We start from the raw sequence: 20504 nt of genomic DNA, 5'->3' as shown, positions 1-20504 counted from the left end.
ACTTAACATTAAATTAGGAGGAGCAGGAATCAAAGCCTTAGTATCTCATAAATCTTAAATACAGAAAAAGTACAAGTCCAAGGAGCTGAGAAAACTGTTGGATTACAATAGGCATGTCAAAAAGAGGATAAAGCCTTGATTAAAAATTTAGCAGCACATTCTCTCCTTTACCAAATAAGCATCAGGGAAGAAGCATCAGACCCAGCTGCAAAGATTTATCACTGGTTTTCATTACAGCAAAAAGCAGAGGATTTCTATTTTTTTCTAATTTCTTTTTAATTGGCAGACAGAGGAAGGCTGTGTAAAGCTACATGGACACCTGCAATCAGAACTGTAACTAAAGTAGTTAATTATTTCAGCTAAATTCCACATGTACCAAGAGCAATGACAGCATGGCCACATGTGCCATAGCACTTGTATGGAGAACCCTGTGCCACCCTCAGCTGCTTACTCCTTACAAGGCAGGTTGCTCCACGTTAGGTTTTCTACTACTGGGAGGAGAGCTGCTCAATTAAGGTAGTTCAAGTCTACATAAGCTTCCATTCCAACTCCAGCCAGCCCCACATGAAAGTCAGAATCTGATGTGCAAGCTATCCTTATAAATACATTAAGATTGATTTGAGGAGCATTTCTAAATTTTTATTGAGACTTTACTGCAAGATCAATCCTCACTAGATCTAATATTCAAAGCTTCATAGGTTATGCAGAAATTCCTTTTTCATAATGAAAATGAGGACCACCAGGAAGTATTTTCCAATTGTTACAAAGATCTCTCAAGTGAATGCTAACAGCTTGTCTATGTCTAGTAAAGCCTTCAGGTAAGGAAAAAACCCCACACAAACAGCAACAAAAACAAAACCAAAACCACCCAACCCAAGACTAAACAATCTACTAGAATTTTGAAAAAGGTGACATTTTAAAAAATCATAATCAATGGCATCAATCTTACGAACACACACATTACAGGAAACATTATAAACTGCTTCTCTGCAAGGAATTCTTGAACAAAACTTCTGCAAAAGTAATTTCTTTGTCTTTAACTTTCAAAGCCTCCAACAATATATTCACAGTCTATCAGTTCCAAATTTACATATACTTTGTTTGCTTGAGTGATATGGTTTAGTGTGAGGTGTCCCTGCCCATGGCAGGGCAGTTGGAACTATATGATCTTGAGGTCCTTTCCAATCCTAACTATTCTATAATTCTATTATTCTATGACTTAACTTGCCTCTGACATCTGGTCTGATGATTTTCACCTTCAGTTTTTCCAAACTGCTTCCCAAAATTGGCAGAACCGTTTGGGAGTTCAAGAGACTGCTAACTCTGCCAAACCACCAAATTCCCTAAAATTCTAGGTAAACGTATTACTACTGGACAGTGGGAACAGGCAGATTTATACCCAGCACAATACACAGTCTCCCTGTAGATAAACTTTAACTCTTACTAATTTTTTTTAATACAAAAAAAAAAAAGAAATAGTAAGTATTTATTTGTTAATGCTTATTTTGCTAAAAATCCAGTAAAAAACATGCATTGAACTAGTCACCCTACTATGCACAGAAAATACAAGAGAATAATTAGAGAATGAAATATATGATCATGTTTTCTAATAATATTTTACTGTGTAATTTTACATCAGTAATAGAGAGTAATACTATTAGGAGCTTAATGCTTGCTGAGACCTCCTCCTTCCACCACAGAACACTCATACTATCTGACCGTACCTTAAAACAAGTAGCTGATCACATAGAATCAGTATTACTCAGTGGCTTAAAGTAGATACCAAAACATTTCAAGCCCAAATTAAATCAAATGTTAAAAAAGGAATAGGAACTGAAGCATAGAAACAGATTAAAGTACTTTGGACAGATTGTTGGCAGCTACTCATGCCCTGAAGATAAACTTTTATCTGGCCGTATGTGCAAAACTTAACTCTAGTCATTTATCATTCTCTATAGCAGTAGATTTTGAAAGCATTTTATGTTGCCAGACAGGTAGGGATTATAATGCTTGTTTGCTACACATAATAGAAAATTCCAGAATGTGTGAAAAACACAAGTCCTTCAACCTTATTATTCTGCAGCAGTTGCTTTCATAAAGAAATAAAAAGTGACATCAGTTGTGCAACTGAATTCCAAACTGACATTTTTTTCCTCTGGTTTGATTTTCAAGTCTCTGAAGTTCCAGAACAGATTGGGGCCCAGACAATTAAGTTATTTGCAGAACACTTCTTCCTAAGTGTCCAGAATAAATAGATACTGCTTGCATCACCTTTACTATATTTTTACTTGCAGGGGGACGGTGCAAAGACGGAGCCAGGCTGTTTTCAGTGGTGTTCAGTGACAGGACAGTGCCAGTTTCAGTCGGCACAGACTGAAACACAGGAGGCTCCTTGAGCCTCAGGAAACAAAAAGTATTTTTTAACTGTGAGGATAAATAAGCACTGGCCCAGCTTGCACAGAGAGACTGTGAAATTTCTCTCCTTGGAGGTATTAAAAAGTTGTTTGGATATGGTCCTAGGAAACCAGGTCTAGATGGCCCTGCTTGAGCAGGGGTGTTGGACCAGATGATGTCTAAAGATCACTTCCAACCTCAACCATCCTGTGTTCCTGAGACACCATCTTAAGTATTCACATAGGTAAGACCAAAACAATGCAATGCAGACCTGAAAAATGACAGATGTAACAATTATGCAATTGGCATTACCCTGCAAGGCATTAAAAGGTCTTCATAGTCAAAAGATTGTGAGAACTTGTAATGATTTCTCATTTCCCTGTTGCTTCCATTACAATAGGTGTGGTAATACACATACAATATTTTAGAATGTCCACACCAGTAAATAAATGTAATACCGGATTTAAAGGCATACAGCAACAACAAAAAAACTCGAACAAAACAACAAAAAAAAAAGTTCATAATGATGATTTGTGCTCACAGCAGTGGAACTGATCAATGGGAGTTGCTCTCTCTGGAGTATTACCTTTATTTGCCAGTTTGGTAGTTACTGAAGACTACGGCAGCTTGTGTGTTAAAATGCATTTGTGGACCTTATTTAACTAGACTTCTACCTTTACAGTTATTAAAAACTTTTATCAGTTTGCTAGAAGAGCAGTATCGTAATGCAATACTCCATCTCTTAGGAAAATTACTTTTTTTTCCAGAAGTAGTGGCTATTATTCTACATCAAATCAAGCATCTGCCAAAAATTCTAACTCTGTGCAACTGACAGATGTACAAGGTTCAAATGCTATGGTCAGGAATGTTGAAGTAGAAGCAATTCCACTTTACCCTTTGGAAGCTCAGTTTCTAACAGAAAAAGCTGAAGAGAAAACCCAGCTCTACTTTTCATGCCATCACAAAGCATTATCTGTGACAAGGGGGAACACAGGAGCAAGAAGAAGGGGTAAGATTAATCAATTCTTATCCTCCTAAAAAGCTAATAACAAAACCTGCAACAGTGTTATGGATCAGCCTGTCATAGGCCTAAATAGGTAGCAGCAATATATAACACAAGCAATTCTTCATAGTTCTATCATCTATGGAACACACCACAAGCGCAAAAGGTAGTTATCCCTTTCCTATTCCAAATGCAGAGGCTTCGGCAAACAGCTCATGCAGCCCTATTTCCATGCACAATATTATTCTTCCAGGCCTTCTTTCTCCCAGTAACAATCAACTTGTGGCTAATTTCAACCAGGTAGGGCAGACCAAAGATCTTCAGGATTTGAACTTACGTAAAGACAAGTTTTATAAACACATACCCTAGATTTTCATGAAGGATCAGATGCAGTTTATATCAGAACACCTTTGTGTGTTAGTACAGAAATACCTGACCTGGACTTGAAGCCAGTCACTCAACCAAGGCACTAACACAAGGCACAACTAAGGCAGAAGACAAGGATTTTACGCAGAGAAGGAAAAGGTTTATCTTTGAAATTTTATTTCTGCTTACAAACATAGTAGCTTTGATAACACTCCCGTAACACTGAAGTCATCAACACCTGCTTCAGTTGGCAGTTCCTGTGGACAACTATAAAGTTATACTATGATTTCTGGAATGCCTTGCCTAGCTTTTTGATCTATGATTAAGATGGCATATAGAAAATAAAATGCAGAGAAGCATGCCAAGCAATTTAAAGTAACACCTGAAAACTATGTTAAAGGCCACTTAGGATCTAGCTTAATTTCAGTAAGGGAGATTTCCATTGGTGTAACACAATTTACATAACAGCTTTCCACTAAAGCAGTCAGTTGATTTTGGCATGATGCCTACTTATACACCAAATGAAAATAATTTAAATCATCTATTGCAGCCGGCTCAGCATGAACACTTCCTTTAATCTGGTGGAAGGCTGATAAATGGGACACATCTTCCAAATTGCTCACCATCTCTGCCACATGTAATGAGCAATACCAAGATTCAGCTTCAACACACACACACACACGCGCGTGCACACACACGCCTTTCAAAGTGTATGTAAGCCAAATGTATTATTCCAGGTTTTTTACCCTAATCCTAACTCTAAAATCCTAACTCTAATCCTAACTCTAAAACTTAAACTAGCTAGCTACCTCTATTAATGAAAGAAAGCAATACTGATATTACAAATTGTTAAACACAAATACAAAACACAGACCCACCTATGTTATTCTTTAGGCTAACTTTTCTAAAAGTCTGTCTGAAAAACATAGGAATCCAAGAAATAAAACATATGTACACAATTAGCATCAAGTCATATCAGATTATTTGAAGATATTTCACCTAAAAGACAAAGTAAAAATAAAGATATCTAATAAGAATTCAGTTTTATCAAAATAAGCTTGAGTCTCTGAGATTCAGCTTCTATAACGCAGAACTAGAAGTATCCTAAAAAAACATTCCTAAAAGCGTGGGAAGTGGAAGGAGAGCCCACGCGCCATTGCTTCATTTCTTCCATAGCACCATACTTGCATAAAAAGAAGCCCAAATTGTTTTAGGCTGAACTTTGTAAACTACCCATTTATAACTCAAATCGCTTCTTTTCCTGAACTGAAGATACATGATACTGCAGTGCTGAAGACTACATTAATATGTAGCGTAAATACTGAAGTTGGAAAATGGTACTTTACCACAGAAGCAGCTTACAGGGTGTGTTGGATTTTAAGATTAGTTCAAACTCTTTGTTTTACTCTTTATAGATTTATAGTAACAAGTTATAGTTAAACTGTTTTATTGCAGAGAAGATAAAATAGAATTACATATAGAACATAAAACCATGCAAAAACTAATGTGTTTTACAAAGTACTTAAAGTGCCAACTATAAATTAAACCATAAATCAGTCAAAACTGCAGCATCCAGGAAGAAACAATTACAGATGCAAGTGCTCACTCTTTAGTCAAAAAAGAATTGCTGCCATATGCTTGAAGTTCAGGGGCTTTTTTTGAGTTTCATCCTCCCCCCCCAGTTTGTTTTGTTTTTAAAGTGCAACACCAATATAACTACATAACCTGTTGCATTTTCAGTGTTAAAAATCACATTCCACAATTCCACATTTAGCATAAGTATATATAAAACAATTTATAACAGAATTCTGGGAAGATTTTACTCAATTTGTTCTTTACTCAACTTACATTATAATGAATATTCATATAGTAGGAACACAACTCTTTCAAACTGTTCATAAGCATTTTTCAGTATTGGTTATGGAAAGCCTACTGTTAACAACATGATAAACTTCTAAGATAAGTAGTTTTATTTTCTAGATAGCAATCTGACATAGCTTCTTACAGGAAAGTTATAATTATGACATTCCAGGAAAGGTGACTGAAGTAGACTTGATGGAATTTACTCTCAAAATTGCTATTCTTCACACATTTCTGATGTAGGGATGCACCCTCTTCAGCTTCCCCACCTCTATCTTGACAAAGAGATAGATTTATACTAACTCCGGTCCTTCAAGATTTACTATTCATATACATTCCAATCAAGACACAGAGGTACCCTAGGCAGATGCATTTCTGGCTTGTATTGTTCATTGACGACCACACCTGTACCATAACCTTCAACTAACAGTACTACAGGGAGGGGAGGCCACACAGTGTCTTACAACCTCACAAACAGAATCCATGAATTTAAGAATTAACAGGGAGGAAAACATGCTACAGTGCAGATATGCAAAATACGTAATTTAAGAATTTGTTTTGCTGCAAGCTAGGCAACTGTCTCACCTCATTCTTGTTAATTTATTCCAGCAATGACAACGCATCTACGTCAACTGCTGTGAGGATCCTAGCTAAGGACAGCAAGCTAGCTCTTACCAGACAGTTTTTGATGCTCTTCAAGAGCAAACACTGAACAATGATACATATTGAGTTCTCTAGTAAAGACTAGGAAAATTTTGGATCAATGCACACTGACCTTCCACCACTTACACATTGCATGCAAGCAGCCTAATTTAAAAGTAACTCTTCTATGGGCGCAGAAGCCCTCCTACTTTTCTAGAAGCTGTGATTTCAGCTGGAACAGTTTTATGGTCAGCAGGAAAAGACAATTGCAAGTAGACCCAACACCCGACGTTATCAATCCTTTTATAATCATGCTGGGTCCAAGAAATTTGAGTTGTCAGTTGTTTTAATATAACACGGTACTGTGGGAGGGAATGAAAAGCCCATGTATCCTGAACAAGAGTGGTTAACCAAGACAGAGATGATATACAGATCATTAGGAAACTTTGTCAGTCCAGATCAGTTATAGATGATCTAGTGCATCTAATCAGCATTTGGAAGTCATTAGGAAGACACAGTAACCATATACAGTAATATCTTTTAGCAAATATATAGCTCTAGTAGGGTTCTGTAGGCTATCAGAAATATTTTGTGTTCTTTTGCAAATGATCTCTGCAAATTTAGACTCTTATCTGAAATATATGATAGAATTCCAGTGCCACAGTGCAATACCAAGTGCCAGTAATACAGGCTTTACCAATACCACAGCTATTAGCTTTTAGAAATTTAGTGCTGTCTGACAAATATCAGACAGTTCTTCAGGATCTGAAGAGAAATGGTAATATAAAGCAGAGAAACTCATTGGAGTTATATAGGGGCATTCAATAGTAATTTCTAAACTTTAATCAAAACAGCTGTAATTTATAGGGTTCCTATAAAGGAGACACTTGTTTCTCAAAGATTAAGAGTACTCCCCTATCACCATATGAAAAGAAGCAGAACTAAAAAGAAGTACTTTTCTTTCTCTCGCTCAACAAGGTATTTGTGGGGTTTTCTGACAGATCAAAAAGGTAGTATTATTTTTAAGTGAAAAAATAAAATAAAACAACACCCCCCAAACAGAAAAACCCAACAACTCAGCTATTTCAGGGTTTCATATCATTGCAATAGACCTTTTTAAAAAATTTTAATTTCATATATTAGTAGTTTAAGATTTCAATTCTTTTCAATTTAATAACTGAAATACAATCAGTGACATTTAAATGTGTTGCAGGATAATGAGTTACAACTAATCACTTAAAATACTGTCATGTCACCTAAAACAAAACCAGTCTTTTAAATATAAAGTAGTCTTACTATTGGTTTCACCTAAACATTTTGTAACAACTCACAAAAATCATCTCTGGAGGAATTTATCTATAATTTCATGTTCATAGTAAGATTTCTCCTGTTTTACAGTCCAAGCATACTGCATTTCTCACATGTGCACTCACTTCCATTAACCTGATGAAGGAAGATTTTCTGCCACCAATCTACTGATCTCTTGAAACTGACCACAATGCACAACCTAAAATTTTACTGCAACCACAAACTTATCATTTAACCAACATGAATTATCAAAACATACCAGTTTTTTCCGATGTTCTGAGAAACACCATGTCAGACGGGATTCGTTGATTCTGAAAAGAAAAAAGGTGTATTTTTTGTAAGTAGGAAAAAAACCCAGTGAATTCCAATCAAATGTCCAGTAAAATCTATCACCAAAAGGTCACACTTGGATTGAAACTCAATTAAAATAGGATTGCTCACAGTACTTCACATTCAGCATCTGCAATTCAGAAATCAATATTTTCGAAAAATATACAATAAGCAAACAACAGCTAATTCTTTCAGATGCTCTTTATAAGTGAATCATAAATACCTAAGGAACTACAACAGATTTACATTTTCTTGACTGAAAATAGTAGTTTGAGAATATCTAACTGAAGTATTTAAAAAATTTCAGCAAAACTCTGACACTCAATGTATATAATAGAAAAAAATGAAATTTAATACATCTGCTTTGGCATGCAAGTTGCAAACATGTAGCAAGTATTCTCCTCTCTCCCAAAACACACAAACATACACAGAAGAAACAGTAAGTCAGAGACCAGCATTTTCCTATTCCACATCTATAAACACCTCCTTTACAAAGACAAAAATGAATTAATTTTTCTTCTCACTATCTAATGCATAGAGCCACATTTAGTCAGATGCATGTGCACACCTGTTTTGCCATTTCCTTTTCAAGCACACGACTATCTGTATCAAATCGTGTTTTCATTTGTTGACCACAGAAAGGTCAATCTAAGCTTTCACAGATTAAACAAAAGGAACAGCGCTGCTGTCCCACACTCAATCTGCAATACAGCTACCCAAATCCTTAGCTCTCCCACTAACTTGTTTACAAGGCATCTACCAACACCAGTTAGATATTGCCAACATAGGGTTTAAGAATGAAAAACTGGGGGAAGTAAAAATAACCAACATGTCAAAACCTGAAAGAAATACAGGACTGGAAAGGAAAAGAAGCGACAGACAAAGCTGACAGGGACCAGGGTGAACAATGGACAGAGCAATGAGAAAAAAAACACTGTACTGAATACCAGTTTGTTCAATCACTTAAGTCCAGTACATGTCATCCTGCTTGATACTGAAGCTAAACACAAAGATTTACTTGCATCTCATTTACAGACTACCTTTAACTAATTAAGAAATCTCAGTGAATTATTACTAACAGTTTTCTTATTTTCATGCTAAAAAACATTTCTTAATATTCATTTCAGATTAATTATTAAGAGGATATAACCCAGAAATATTTTTCACATACAAAGTGCATCCTGTAAAAATCACAGAATAATAGAACAGTCAAAGTTGGAAAGGACCATCTAGTTCCAACCCCCTGCCATGGGTAGGGACACCTTACACCAGATCATGTCACCCAAGGTTCTGTCCAACTTCACCTTGAACATTGCCAAGGGATGGAGCATTTACCATTTCTTTGAGCAGCCTGTTCCAGTGCCTCACCATCTCACAGTAAAGAACTTCTTCCTTACATCCAATCTAAACTTCCCCTGTTTAAGTTTAAACCCATTCCCCTTTGTCTTGTCACTACAGCTCCTAATGAAGAGTCCCTCTTTGGCATCCTTGTAGGCCCCCTTTAGATACTGGAAGGCTGCTATGAGGTCTCCATGCAGCCTTCTACAGGCTGAACAGCCCCAGCTTTCTCAGCCTGTCTTCATAAGGGAAGTACTTCTGGCCCTCATTGTCCTCATGGTCCTCCTCTGGACTAGCTCCAATAGCTCCACATCCTTATGTAGAGGACACCAGAACTATACACAGAACTCCAAGTGAGGTCTCCAGGTTTTCCTGTTATACTTGATCGATAATGCCTTGAAAGCCACTGCATGCCTAAGGCTCATCTTTTATTTTTTAAGAGCTCAACTGTCTGAGTGGAAAAGAAAAACATAGCTGACAAGGCCCTCAATACGGCATATACAAACCTCAGCTTTCAGCCTTAAAAGCCTGACTGAATTTACTCAACATAGAAAATTAAGAAGCATGAGTATTTCAAAACTCTACAATTATTCTGTATTTCACACTACATTAATAATCAGACTGCAAAATTAATACAGCAATAACAATTCAATTGTGGCTCTATTTTGCACATAAACTACCAGCTATAGAAAAGCAATTAACTATTTTACACAGAAGGAACAGCAACGATGATGGGTTCAGGCTAACCTGAAAACGTCAAGGCATTCAGCAATGGAACATCTCACATACTGAATGCAGCATTCAGTACCCCATCTCTAAATTTTGTAATGGTAATCCTAATCACAATACTTTTGTTCACTGCATGAAAGTGGAAGATACAAATTCTATGGATTATTAAAAAGATGTAAATATCAAAGAAAAACATAATGGGTTCAAAATTATCTTCACATTAAATTCTAGTGCATTCAGCATGTAGCAGCTCTTGAATGTACTTATCCCAACAGGAATCTAGGCAATAAGCCTGACCACAGCATCAGCAAACACATTCAAAAAAACTTCACGGAAGGATCAACAAACACAGGGTATTTTTGTTCATTTGGGTCAAGCCAAGACTCCATCTCAACACTTAAGGACACAACACAGTTATGAACTGAAAAGAACCCAGCATTCTCTAAGTGGTCTGACTAGAAACTAGACATAGTGTCTCATTTTTAACCCTCCTCCTTTTGCTTTCTTTAAGGCAGCACTTCCCCTTCATCACTGCATGTCAAAAGAAAAAAAACTGAACTAAAATTTTCAAAGTACATACAGTAGTTCTCTCCAATAAAAATAGCTCAAAATACATCTGTTAAGATAATGAAACACTGCTTCGTATGACAGTGTGTGACCTTCAAAATACTATGCCTATCAATAAAAATCAGTTTCTCTGAATTTTTTTCAGAGAAAAAATTCACAGTCTTACTCATAGTATAGAATAAATGTGTATTTACATCAGACAACACCACTTAAGAAACTGATGCATTTTCTCGCTGCACTTTTAACACTTTCCTCAGTTCTCAAGAAGCCACACTTAGATAGCAGTGTTATTTCTGACCACAAAACACCTTGGATACTGTAAGCAAAGATTTCCACCACTCCAGAGAGATCTTCCCAAGATAAGCACGCAGCCACAACAGTACCACTTGGAATAGTGTGGTCTGAACAGATCCCTCAGAGTCAACTGCCAGATTCTGGGCTAGGCAGGCTCAGCTTTCAAAATAGGATGATATCAACTCTCTAAATCTGTGAAGCAGGTAACTCTTGCCACTCCCGGTAACAAACTCTCAAGGACACTGATTCAGAAGCATACTGGAAGCAATTACAGCTCTATTGATGGGAAGTTCAGCATAGAGAGGCCATGAATGGCTACAGAGCTGGTACTATCTCAAGCAAACAAGATGCTTGGAAAACAAACAAGTTTGGAAACAGTGGAAAAAAGAGAAGCATGTTCTGGTTTACCTAAAAATCCTATGCAGGTAGTAAAAAAACCCTCCTCATACCTAAAATGTTGCACTATCATGCATGATACTTCTTGATATGCAGCAATTCTCATTTATTTGTAAAAACAAAGTTAAAAATTCATGTGCTTGTCCTTATGTCAACAGCATTCGTCTTGAAGAGGCTGCTCACCTGCAACTGCAGCTAGAACAGCGTTTTGCAAAATCTTGACTTAGAAAATAATTAAGCATGAAGTGAAATTTATTATCCATCATGAGCCCAGACTCAACCAGGAATATCTCACTCAGATTTGGAAAAAAAAATGCAGTAAAAACATTAACTTTAACAGATACTATTATGCACCTATTGGATGAGGGGAAAAGCAAAAGAGGAAAGGGGAAATGAAACTTCGAAATTAAATAAATCTTTCCTTAAATGACAATAACAATTAAACAGATATCCAGTCTTCATATAGATTAGCTATACATTTTTGCAGCTTCCCTGCCAGCTCTGACATAAAACCATTACACAAGTTTCAGGTTACTGGCTTCATGCCTACAAACTTTCAGTTACTTGTAAACAACATGTAAACACTTGAAGAACACTCAAAAGCTTTGCAAAAAAAATAAATCAAATGATCTAATACTGAACTAAACAGAAATTCTAATACAAATAAGGCATCAGGTTTTTACAAATCATCACCAACTTCCACGAAGAACGCGTATTTCGCAATCGCCTGGCACTTGCTATCCAAGATTCAAATCTTTATGGCCAACAAAATAGGACAGAATCATAGAATAACTCAAGTTGGAAGGGATCCATAAGGATCATTGAGTCCAACTCCCTGCTCCTTGCAGGTCTACCTAAAACTAAACGATGTGATTATGAGAATCATTCAGATGTTCCTGAACTGGCAGGCTTGGTGTCATGACCTCTTCCTTGGGGAGGCTGTTTCAATGACCCACCACCCTCTCAGCAAAGAATCTTTTCCGAAGGTCAAACCTAAACTTCCCCTGACATGATTTCATTTCCCTTCTTCGTGTTCTATCACTTTTCACCAGAGATCAGCACTTCCCACTCCACTGCCCTTCCTGAGGAAGTTGTAGACTGTGATCAAGTTAGTCATGTGGTCATTTTCACATTTCAGTAGAAATCATCTTGAAATAACAGAAATATAATAGAACAGGAAAAGTCATCCTTATGTCTTTTTAATGTGTTCTCTCCGCTTGTTTTTCTTTTCTATAAGATGAAGCTTTTCTGCATTAACACATCTGAACGTAACCTTCCATGTAGGGAAGGCTATAGGCTGTCTTGTATTTACTTTCTCCATCTGAAAAAAAACAAACCAAAACAAAAAAAACGCACACACCAAAACAACAAAACAAAACAAAAAAAACCCCCCAAAAATAAAATATCTTGGTTTTTATCAGGTTTTCCATATGTTGGAAGGGGGCAGGAAGATACTGCAGGAGTACGAGGTACAAAAAAAAAAGAAACAAAACCCAGTCACTATTACTACTGACACTGGAGAGCAAAGATCCCCCTGCAAAGACGTACCTAGTCACTAGAGGAGTGACTACACAAAAACAGATGGCAAATATGCTACAAAAATCTTTAACACCTCATTATGGAGAAAATTAAGTTCTGTTGTACATTGCCACAGACAAACAGCAGCAATATGTCAATCATGTTAGCCCTCTCATGTCATATCTATCAAAGTGGAACAAGTTACAATGACAACACATGCAACTTCAAGCATTCAGAAACCCATGAGTAAACTACGTAATCTCATTTACCATGAAGATGAAGCTAGAAATGTTTATTGATATATACTGAAATTTGGATATGTAAGTCATGAAAATGACTTGAATACATTGTTTTGCTTAAGTCTAGGCAGAATTAGAGCCCCAGAAAAAGAAGGCTTCCATTTCTCTCAGTGTTTGTCTATGCTGCAAACTTACAGATTCATTCCTAGAGATATAACTACAGCAAGACAGTGGTCAACAAAAGCTAAGTATTTCCCCTTGCTTCTAGGTTCTCATGGCTAACTCCATAACCTCCAGGAATACCAGCCAGATTGGAAAACAGGAAAGCCCACAAACATACCTATACTTCCCTGCAACACAGGCTACAGTATTCACTTGAAAAATACTATTTTGAATAGGTTTCAAATTACATTTTTCTTACGTTGTTATCACGAAAGTGTTATTTACATAAGCTTCTCCGGCTTTCTATTCAGTCTTCCACTTCCTCATAGCTACAGATGCTCAGAATTTGGCATTTACTGTCTTTTCTTCTCCATTCATGTAATGAACCATGTATTTTTCTCATTGACTAAAATATTCCTGCTTACTTCTGACTTATAAATGGACAAGGCACTTTCTAATTGTCTTCTTGTATCTGCATGCTGTGCAATACTGCATGCTAGGATTAACTGCAATCCTTACAAATATTGGATTAACTTTACACCTGCTAAGAAAAAAAAAAACAACTGTGTCACTTTACAAGTCAAAAAAAGCTCTCAAAATTTTAAGGTAAAGCACTACTGTTCCACATGTTCTAAAACACTGTATTATGGATTGTTGCTATGAAATGTTATTAAGTAATTGTGTTATTAATTATAAACCATGCTATTAAGTTTTATGTCCTCCTTACATCTCCAAAATGTATTCCAAACTCTCATTAAACTACAATGTCTAAATAACAATAGATGAACTCATTTACTCCTCCATTCAACTGTCTTATTTAGAAACACTATGCACACCTACTCTCTCACTGAAAACTAAAACTATCTTAATTCAAGCCAAGAAGAACATCTATGAAGTAGCATGCCTATTCAAGGCAGAGGACTAGTTTTGAGCTAACCTATACATGTCTTTTAGCTTCTAAAACCAGGCAATATTTTCTTCTATTCAGGTCACTTCCACCTCTAGTATCTGGGCATTACAAAATTCAGTTGAAACAATAAATACATTACTCCAAACTAAACTGTTTTAAGCCCACTACAGTCACTTAGAGCTGCTCTAAAATCAATCAAACCTATTAAAAAGAGACAATAATCAGAAGATATTAAAGGTTTAAACATAGAAAAGCGTTTCACTTATGTTGTTAGTATTTGTGATGCAGTCACTAGTTAACATATGGATCTTCAGCTCAAATGAGTCATTAATTTCACTGAAGAAATGCTGTTGATGCATCTTCCAGTCAAATACAATGTTAACTTGTTCCTCTGCCGTTAGAGTGAGCAATTGAACATTTCACTCCCGACTGGTTCTTTGGCTTAAGTCATACTCTCAAATTGAAAACTGCTTGTTCCAACAAAACACACTTCTCAACAGAACCAGAAAACATTTAATTGCATTAGTTTGAAGGCACCCTAGTGCCTTTTTTCCAGAAGTTAAAAAAAAAAGCCCTGCTGGGACAGAAGGGAGCTTGGAGCTGAAATACAACATTAAAAGAATTATACGCATCTTACTGAGATACCAAAGTAAAATCTTCATCAAAAGAACTCTACTCACTACTCCCCTAAATCCTTAAGCATACCTTTTTTCCATTAGGAAACTTTAGATACTTATAATGTATGATCTATAAACTGCTGTAAATAATGCTGAAATAGATGCTAATGACCTACCTTGCACAAGACAGATTGATCCTCAAAGTAATTCCAGTTTTCCAAATTCTAGTATAATTCAACAGAGAGATGATCTCAGTAAAATTAATGGAAGGTAGCTTACCTACATAGCCAGTAGAGTCTTCCCTACAGTCTAAAATAGTTAATTCCAGGTTTAGAGATTAAGAAGGTCCTAAAAAGTTTCCTAATAAAAATCAAACACCTAAGTCTCCTAGATCTGGAATAGGCACAAGGGAGCAGCTGCAAGCTGATTCTGCCTGCATTCTAAGATAGCAAGGTGTAAGGCACAACAGATGTAAAGGCCAGACGTAGAATCATAGAATAGTTAGGGTTGGAAAGGACCTTAAGATCATCTAGTTCCAACCCCCATGCCATGGGCAGGGAAACCTTACACTAAACCATAACACCCAAGGCTTCATCCAACCTAATCTTGTCTACATTAATATATGCTGCTCAGACAGGCCCCCAAAAATAGCAGGTACAGATAGATAAAAGGAAGTGAAAAAAAGATAAGAAATAATACAAAGTACATATACCAAACGAGACCAAACTAAGTAAAACAAGACTTGGATGTACTGTTTTTTCTTTGGACTATAGAAAAAACAGAAAGCAAGCAGAAGATGAATTTCTTATATATGGTTGAAAAAGAAAATCTCTATCCACTAACAATTTACGAGTTATCCAAATTCTTCAAGTAAAAGGAGAGGTTTTAACAAATAAGAAAGCATAAAATGTATCAGGAGGGCATATTTGCAGAAGGATTTTCTTTTATCAGAACTAATTTACTCAACTAAATAGGATTAAAACCACCAAGAAGTTTAGGAAAGTCTAGTGACTGACTACGTTCAACTAAGGATTATTCTGCCAAGCTGCAACTTGCCATACAATGCTTCAAGGAAAGCTGCAGATACGAGCTTCAACTTGATATGCCTCCTTCCAGCTTCTCATTGGATTAACTCTCTAACACAAAGTGTGATGAGAATCACTTGCTGGCACCCAGGAAGTGAGTAACCTTTCCAGAAAAGTAAAAATAGTTTCCTCTGACAAGAAAATTAAGTTGACTTTCAAGGTCACAGTAATTTTAGCAGCCCAGAAAGCCATCTGAAATAACCAATGCTGTCTTTACTACAATACTAACACAGAAGGAAAAGGAGTTCACAGCTCTCATTCACCATTTGCAATCAAACTGGAAAGCTTTTTCTCCTTTTCAAAAATAGATAAACTTTTGCATTAAATAGATATATTATATCCGTAATTATACGATGCACTTGTCCTTTAAGTCTTCAGACAGAAAAACACTGATTTGAGCATGAGAAGGAAGGAGTCAGTAATCAAGACAGCTCAGAACATTCAGAACAGCAAAAGCCAGAGAATTCAGTAATTGTATTCTCTTCACTAGATAAATTTAAGCATATAGCAATTCATAAAATATATGCTTACATTCAATTAAGTTCACTATTAATAAAAAAAAGACTTCCTTGAAGATTATCAAGGAAGACTTGAACTGAAATACTAGCTAGTTAGTACTTCACAGATAAGAACCTCAATATACTTCAGAAGATAATTAGCATATTAATAATCTTTAGTCTCTAAAATATATTTAAAAAAGTATCAACCTTTTCCACTATGATGAGGTCTCCAACTTGTATGTCTGAACTCTTAACTTGCACTTTACCTTAAAAAAAAGAAGAAATGTAATCAACTTAGGCAGACATTAATATAAAGTCACAAAAATATAAATCCCAGAATTCAAGTTATACTTAAAGATGTTATTGTTTTGTGAAAATATTACAAATTATACAAAATAATAGGTATCATCTGTTTGAATAATTCACTGGTTTAAAAAATGTCTAGTTTTGTAGCCAGTCAGCTGCTGTAGAAGTATTAGAGGAAAAAAAAAAAAAAAACACATATGGAAGATGCTCAAGTCTTATCTATATCAGTAACAGAGTTGTAAAATTGGAAAGTCTTTCACATCCTACTAGCCGACATTTCTATTTCTGACAAGAGCTGTTAGGCTTACAGTCATGCAGCATTCTCACACACTTTAGTCACAGCCCAGTTACCAACAGGTAGCTTTGCTTGGCTGCTAAAGTTACAGTGTAATTGGTAACTGTGTGAAACTTGTTGGCAATTCAGTGAAAAGAGGTAAGTTTCTCTAAAGTCATAAGAAATGTCTGAAGATTTCATTTTAGATAAAGTAAAATATAAGCTGAAATTGAGGATTTTCATTCTCTAGAGCTGCCCATTCAGTAACTACTTTGAACATCTCATTAAAAAATATACACAGCACGTGTACCAATTTAATTTCTGTACATTCTACAGGGTACCAATACTTGTAAGACTGTTAAGTTTTAACATTCTTATGTGATGGACTAAAAAACTGAGACAGAGAGGTTAAGCCCAAAATTAGTTATTATTTATGTTATCAGAATTCAGGAGTTCTAGTCCCAGAGTTCTTGTGAGAAATCCAGAAAGATCTGCTTCTCTGAGGTAAAAACAAAGAAAACAAACAAAAATTCACCCCAAACCCTTGTAGATGTGACAAGTCATGACATAGGGATATCCTCTTCCAAGATACAACAGGTGATAAATTCAGAACCTGTTAATTCAGGATACGAATACATGCATATTTATACAGCCTGATGAGCTGAAATACAACGTAAACAAAAGAAACACTATCATGATTCTAAGCAGCAGGTATCAGATGACAAGTATGTCATAATATGGTAAGGAGTGAGGGTTCTTAATAAAAGGCAGACTGAACAAATTAGAAAACCTATAAAAGCACAGGATAAGCAGCAATTTGTTTGGAATTTAATTGAAAGTATTATTAACAGTAGATTTTTTTAATGTGCATTATATCATGTCTCTCAGGGTTATATTGACTATAAAGCAAAAACTAAGCTAGGTTCCAAATCTAGGAGGCCTCATAACTCTCAATGAAGAGAGATCTGGTAGTTAACGTCAAAAAATTCCTCATATGTCATTTACACAAAGGTAGTAGGATTTATGTTACAAGCAATTATTTTCAGTACTTGCTCTTTAAAATTGCATTTCATGCAATAGTATCAGTTGCTTTATGTTTAATTCAGTCAATAATAAATGTATTCCTATAGCTAATTTTTAATACATTTTCCATTACATTAGCACTTATAAAAATGTACTATGTCAGAAGAGAAACAGAACTTTTGTTTGGCTTGTCTGCAAAGCTGTTTCTGAAAGCCACTTTTTGTTATTGATAATCATCTTTTATGCCAGTTCAATTTTTCAGTTGCCAAAACCACCTCCCTCCCCATCCTCAAACACTGAACCAATTCTGTCTTCAGTCTGACTCCTAATACTGCCGTAACACATTTGGGAAGGTGAAGGGAGTGGCACAAGACCAAGATACCAAAAGCTATAGCAAGAAATATTACCATTTCTCTACAGGAGTTTCAAGATACCCATGAACATTAAGTTAGTAAGAATCTCTCAACACATTTTTTTTTTAATCTGAGGTAATTAAAAGTAAAGCTCAACCACTGAAAGAACAGTCTGACACCAGATCAACATCCCTAGCCTGCTTAACTGCAGGGCCCAGTGAATTCTTATAAATTCTCAAGTTTTGACTGGAAATGAATAGCATAGACCAGAAAAACATAGTAATGCTTACTCCGCTTTCTAAGACTGTTAGCTTTACCAAAAGGATAGCATTCCCTATTTTGTTTTTAATTCATATGCTAGCAATTTTCATCAGCTTATCAGTGAGATAACCAAGCAAATCAACTTATAGTAATACAGCCACAAAAATCCTAGTTCCAGCTGGGTTGCCTAAAATCTATGCCACCCACGCAGCCATGTATGACAAAAATAATTCTGAGATACTAATCAAATGCAATTACCAACAATTTTATCAACAACTGAATTTTCCACAGTTGTGTTCTTACAGTATCATGCAGTAAAGATCAAAAGACACTAAGCCTTAGAGAATAAGAAAAGGTTTAACACTCATTTGGAATTGAAGTTTCCTTATCAAACTGTTTTCTAGGTGGCTTAGTACAACCCTACAGAAAACCATCTCTATTACACACTAAAGTGTCTTTTTAGAGCACCCTGTATACCTTTGCACTTAAAGAAGTGGCCTGTGACATACAAGACAATGAATCTGAATGGCAGGATATATTCTGTTAAAAACTAAATGGTAAAACATGGCAGTAATTCAAAAAGTGGGTTAAAATTTTGAAAAGTCAACAAATAACACTTTCTCTTAGACTAGCAAAAACGAGATTCATTAGATGCCATCTCAGAGAACATTAAAATAATGCAATACTACATCCTAGTGAAGATGCATTTAGAGAAAAAAGAAAAAAGACACTGAATGTTATTCACTGCATTAATTATTTTTGCAAACTATTTTTTCTCTGAAAACATCTCCATAGCAAAACACTCCTCACCATCTGTGTAATTACCAATAAAAAGTCCAAAGCTGTCAGAAGTGCCTACGCATCCAGACTTTATAGTCCACCAAGGCGCAAGGCTTTTGCCTAAAGCAGAGTACAGAATTATGTAGAACTGGAACACTGAAAAGTGGCTGTAGTAATTCATTTTACTCCCAACATAAAGCCTTATGAAATGAACTGCAATAATTAGAAAAACTAGTATCTCATATGCGCTAACAACCATTTCACACAAAAATGAAATACAGAAAATGTGGATATGTATCAGAAATTACTTTTCATTAACTTTCATTACTAATTTTTATTATTCTTTGTTACTTTTCAATTTATTAATTAGCAATCAATAATTTTATTATTTTTATTAATAAGTGTCTGATTGTAAGCCACTCCTAAAAGAATAGTGACTTTAAGAGTAGCATTTTCAAATTGTTTTTAATTTGCTATTACATCCATGGTACCTTTAATACTGTCTGAAGTACTGCTTCTGGAATTGGTAACAGAGCTTGTCTCTATCACAGAAATGTAAAGCTCTTGAATGAAAGCAGTCAGGTATATATCATATGCAAGTTTCACACAGTATCTATTGGCCCGAGTTGTTAGCATAATTGGAGTATACATAACGGGGAGCTGGGCACAGGGGGGAGCTTAAAGCTACAGTGAGTCCAAGGTGGGGATGCTGATCTTTCAGTGCCAAGTGCTGTCCTTTGGTCCTTCTTTCAAACTCCATCTTACATGGTGAGCTGACATTAGTCTTTAATGACCAATACAAAACGCTGGAGAGAGGCTTCCTAGTCCCTTCTCTGTGTACTATCTCCCCCTGGGTGAAATGGAAAGCCTTCATTCTTTCTTATACAGTCTCCTGAATGCTGAAAAACATGGAACAGTTCACTCAACGCTTCCTCTCTTCTGCCTTCTCTCTAAAATTCTGTCTTACATTAAAATTTCAGGTTCTGTTTCTGCTGCTGCTTATTGTTGCCCTAAACAATCAAATTGATACAATTCTTTAAAAATTTATCTGTCCCAGATGGTCTCAATACCAGGAACAAACTCATCAGTTGCTTTGAAATACTGCAACCAATAAAGACCTAATGTTGTATCTTTAGTTTCAAAAATAATGTTTTTTAATGCAATGGCTTTTTAAAAAGCAGAGGATGACCTGTTCATGAGGAGCTGAAATGTAAGAGGTTTCAATGCAGATTACAAACTACTGGAGAAT

General features: G+C 35.8%; 1 protein-coding gene across 2 annotated transcripts in view; it reads right to left on the bottom strand.

Moving 5' to 3' along the window:
• ATP9B (ATPase phospholipid transporting 9B (putative)) overlaps positions 1-20504 on the bottom strand; it is a 154645-nt gene that overhangs the window by 100054 nt on the left and 34087 nt on the right. For both annotated transcript variants that reach the window (XM_005149860.3, XM_031049651.2), the window contains exons 6-7: positions 16466-16524; positions 7833-7884 (exon numbers count right to left, since the gene is read on the bottom strand). In XM_005149860.3, the coding sequence (XP_005149917.1) occupies positions 7833-7884; positions 16466-16524 (111 nt within the window). The remainder of the gene's footprint in view (positions 1-7832; positions 7885-16465; positions 16525-20504) is intronic.

This window comes from Melopsittacus undulatus, chromosome 1 (genome assembly GCF_012275295.1).
Source record: "Melopsittacus undulatus isolate bMelUnd1 chromosome 1, bMelUnd1.mat.Z, whole genome shotgun sequence".
Lineage (NCBI taxonomy): Eukaryota > Metazoa > Chordata > Aves > Psittaciformes > Psittaculidae > Melopsittacus > Melopsittacus undulatus.
Note: the sequence above shows the minus strand (reverse complement) of the source record. Positions and strands in the feature narration are given on the sequence as shown.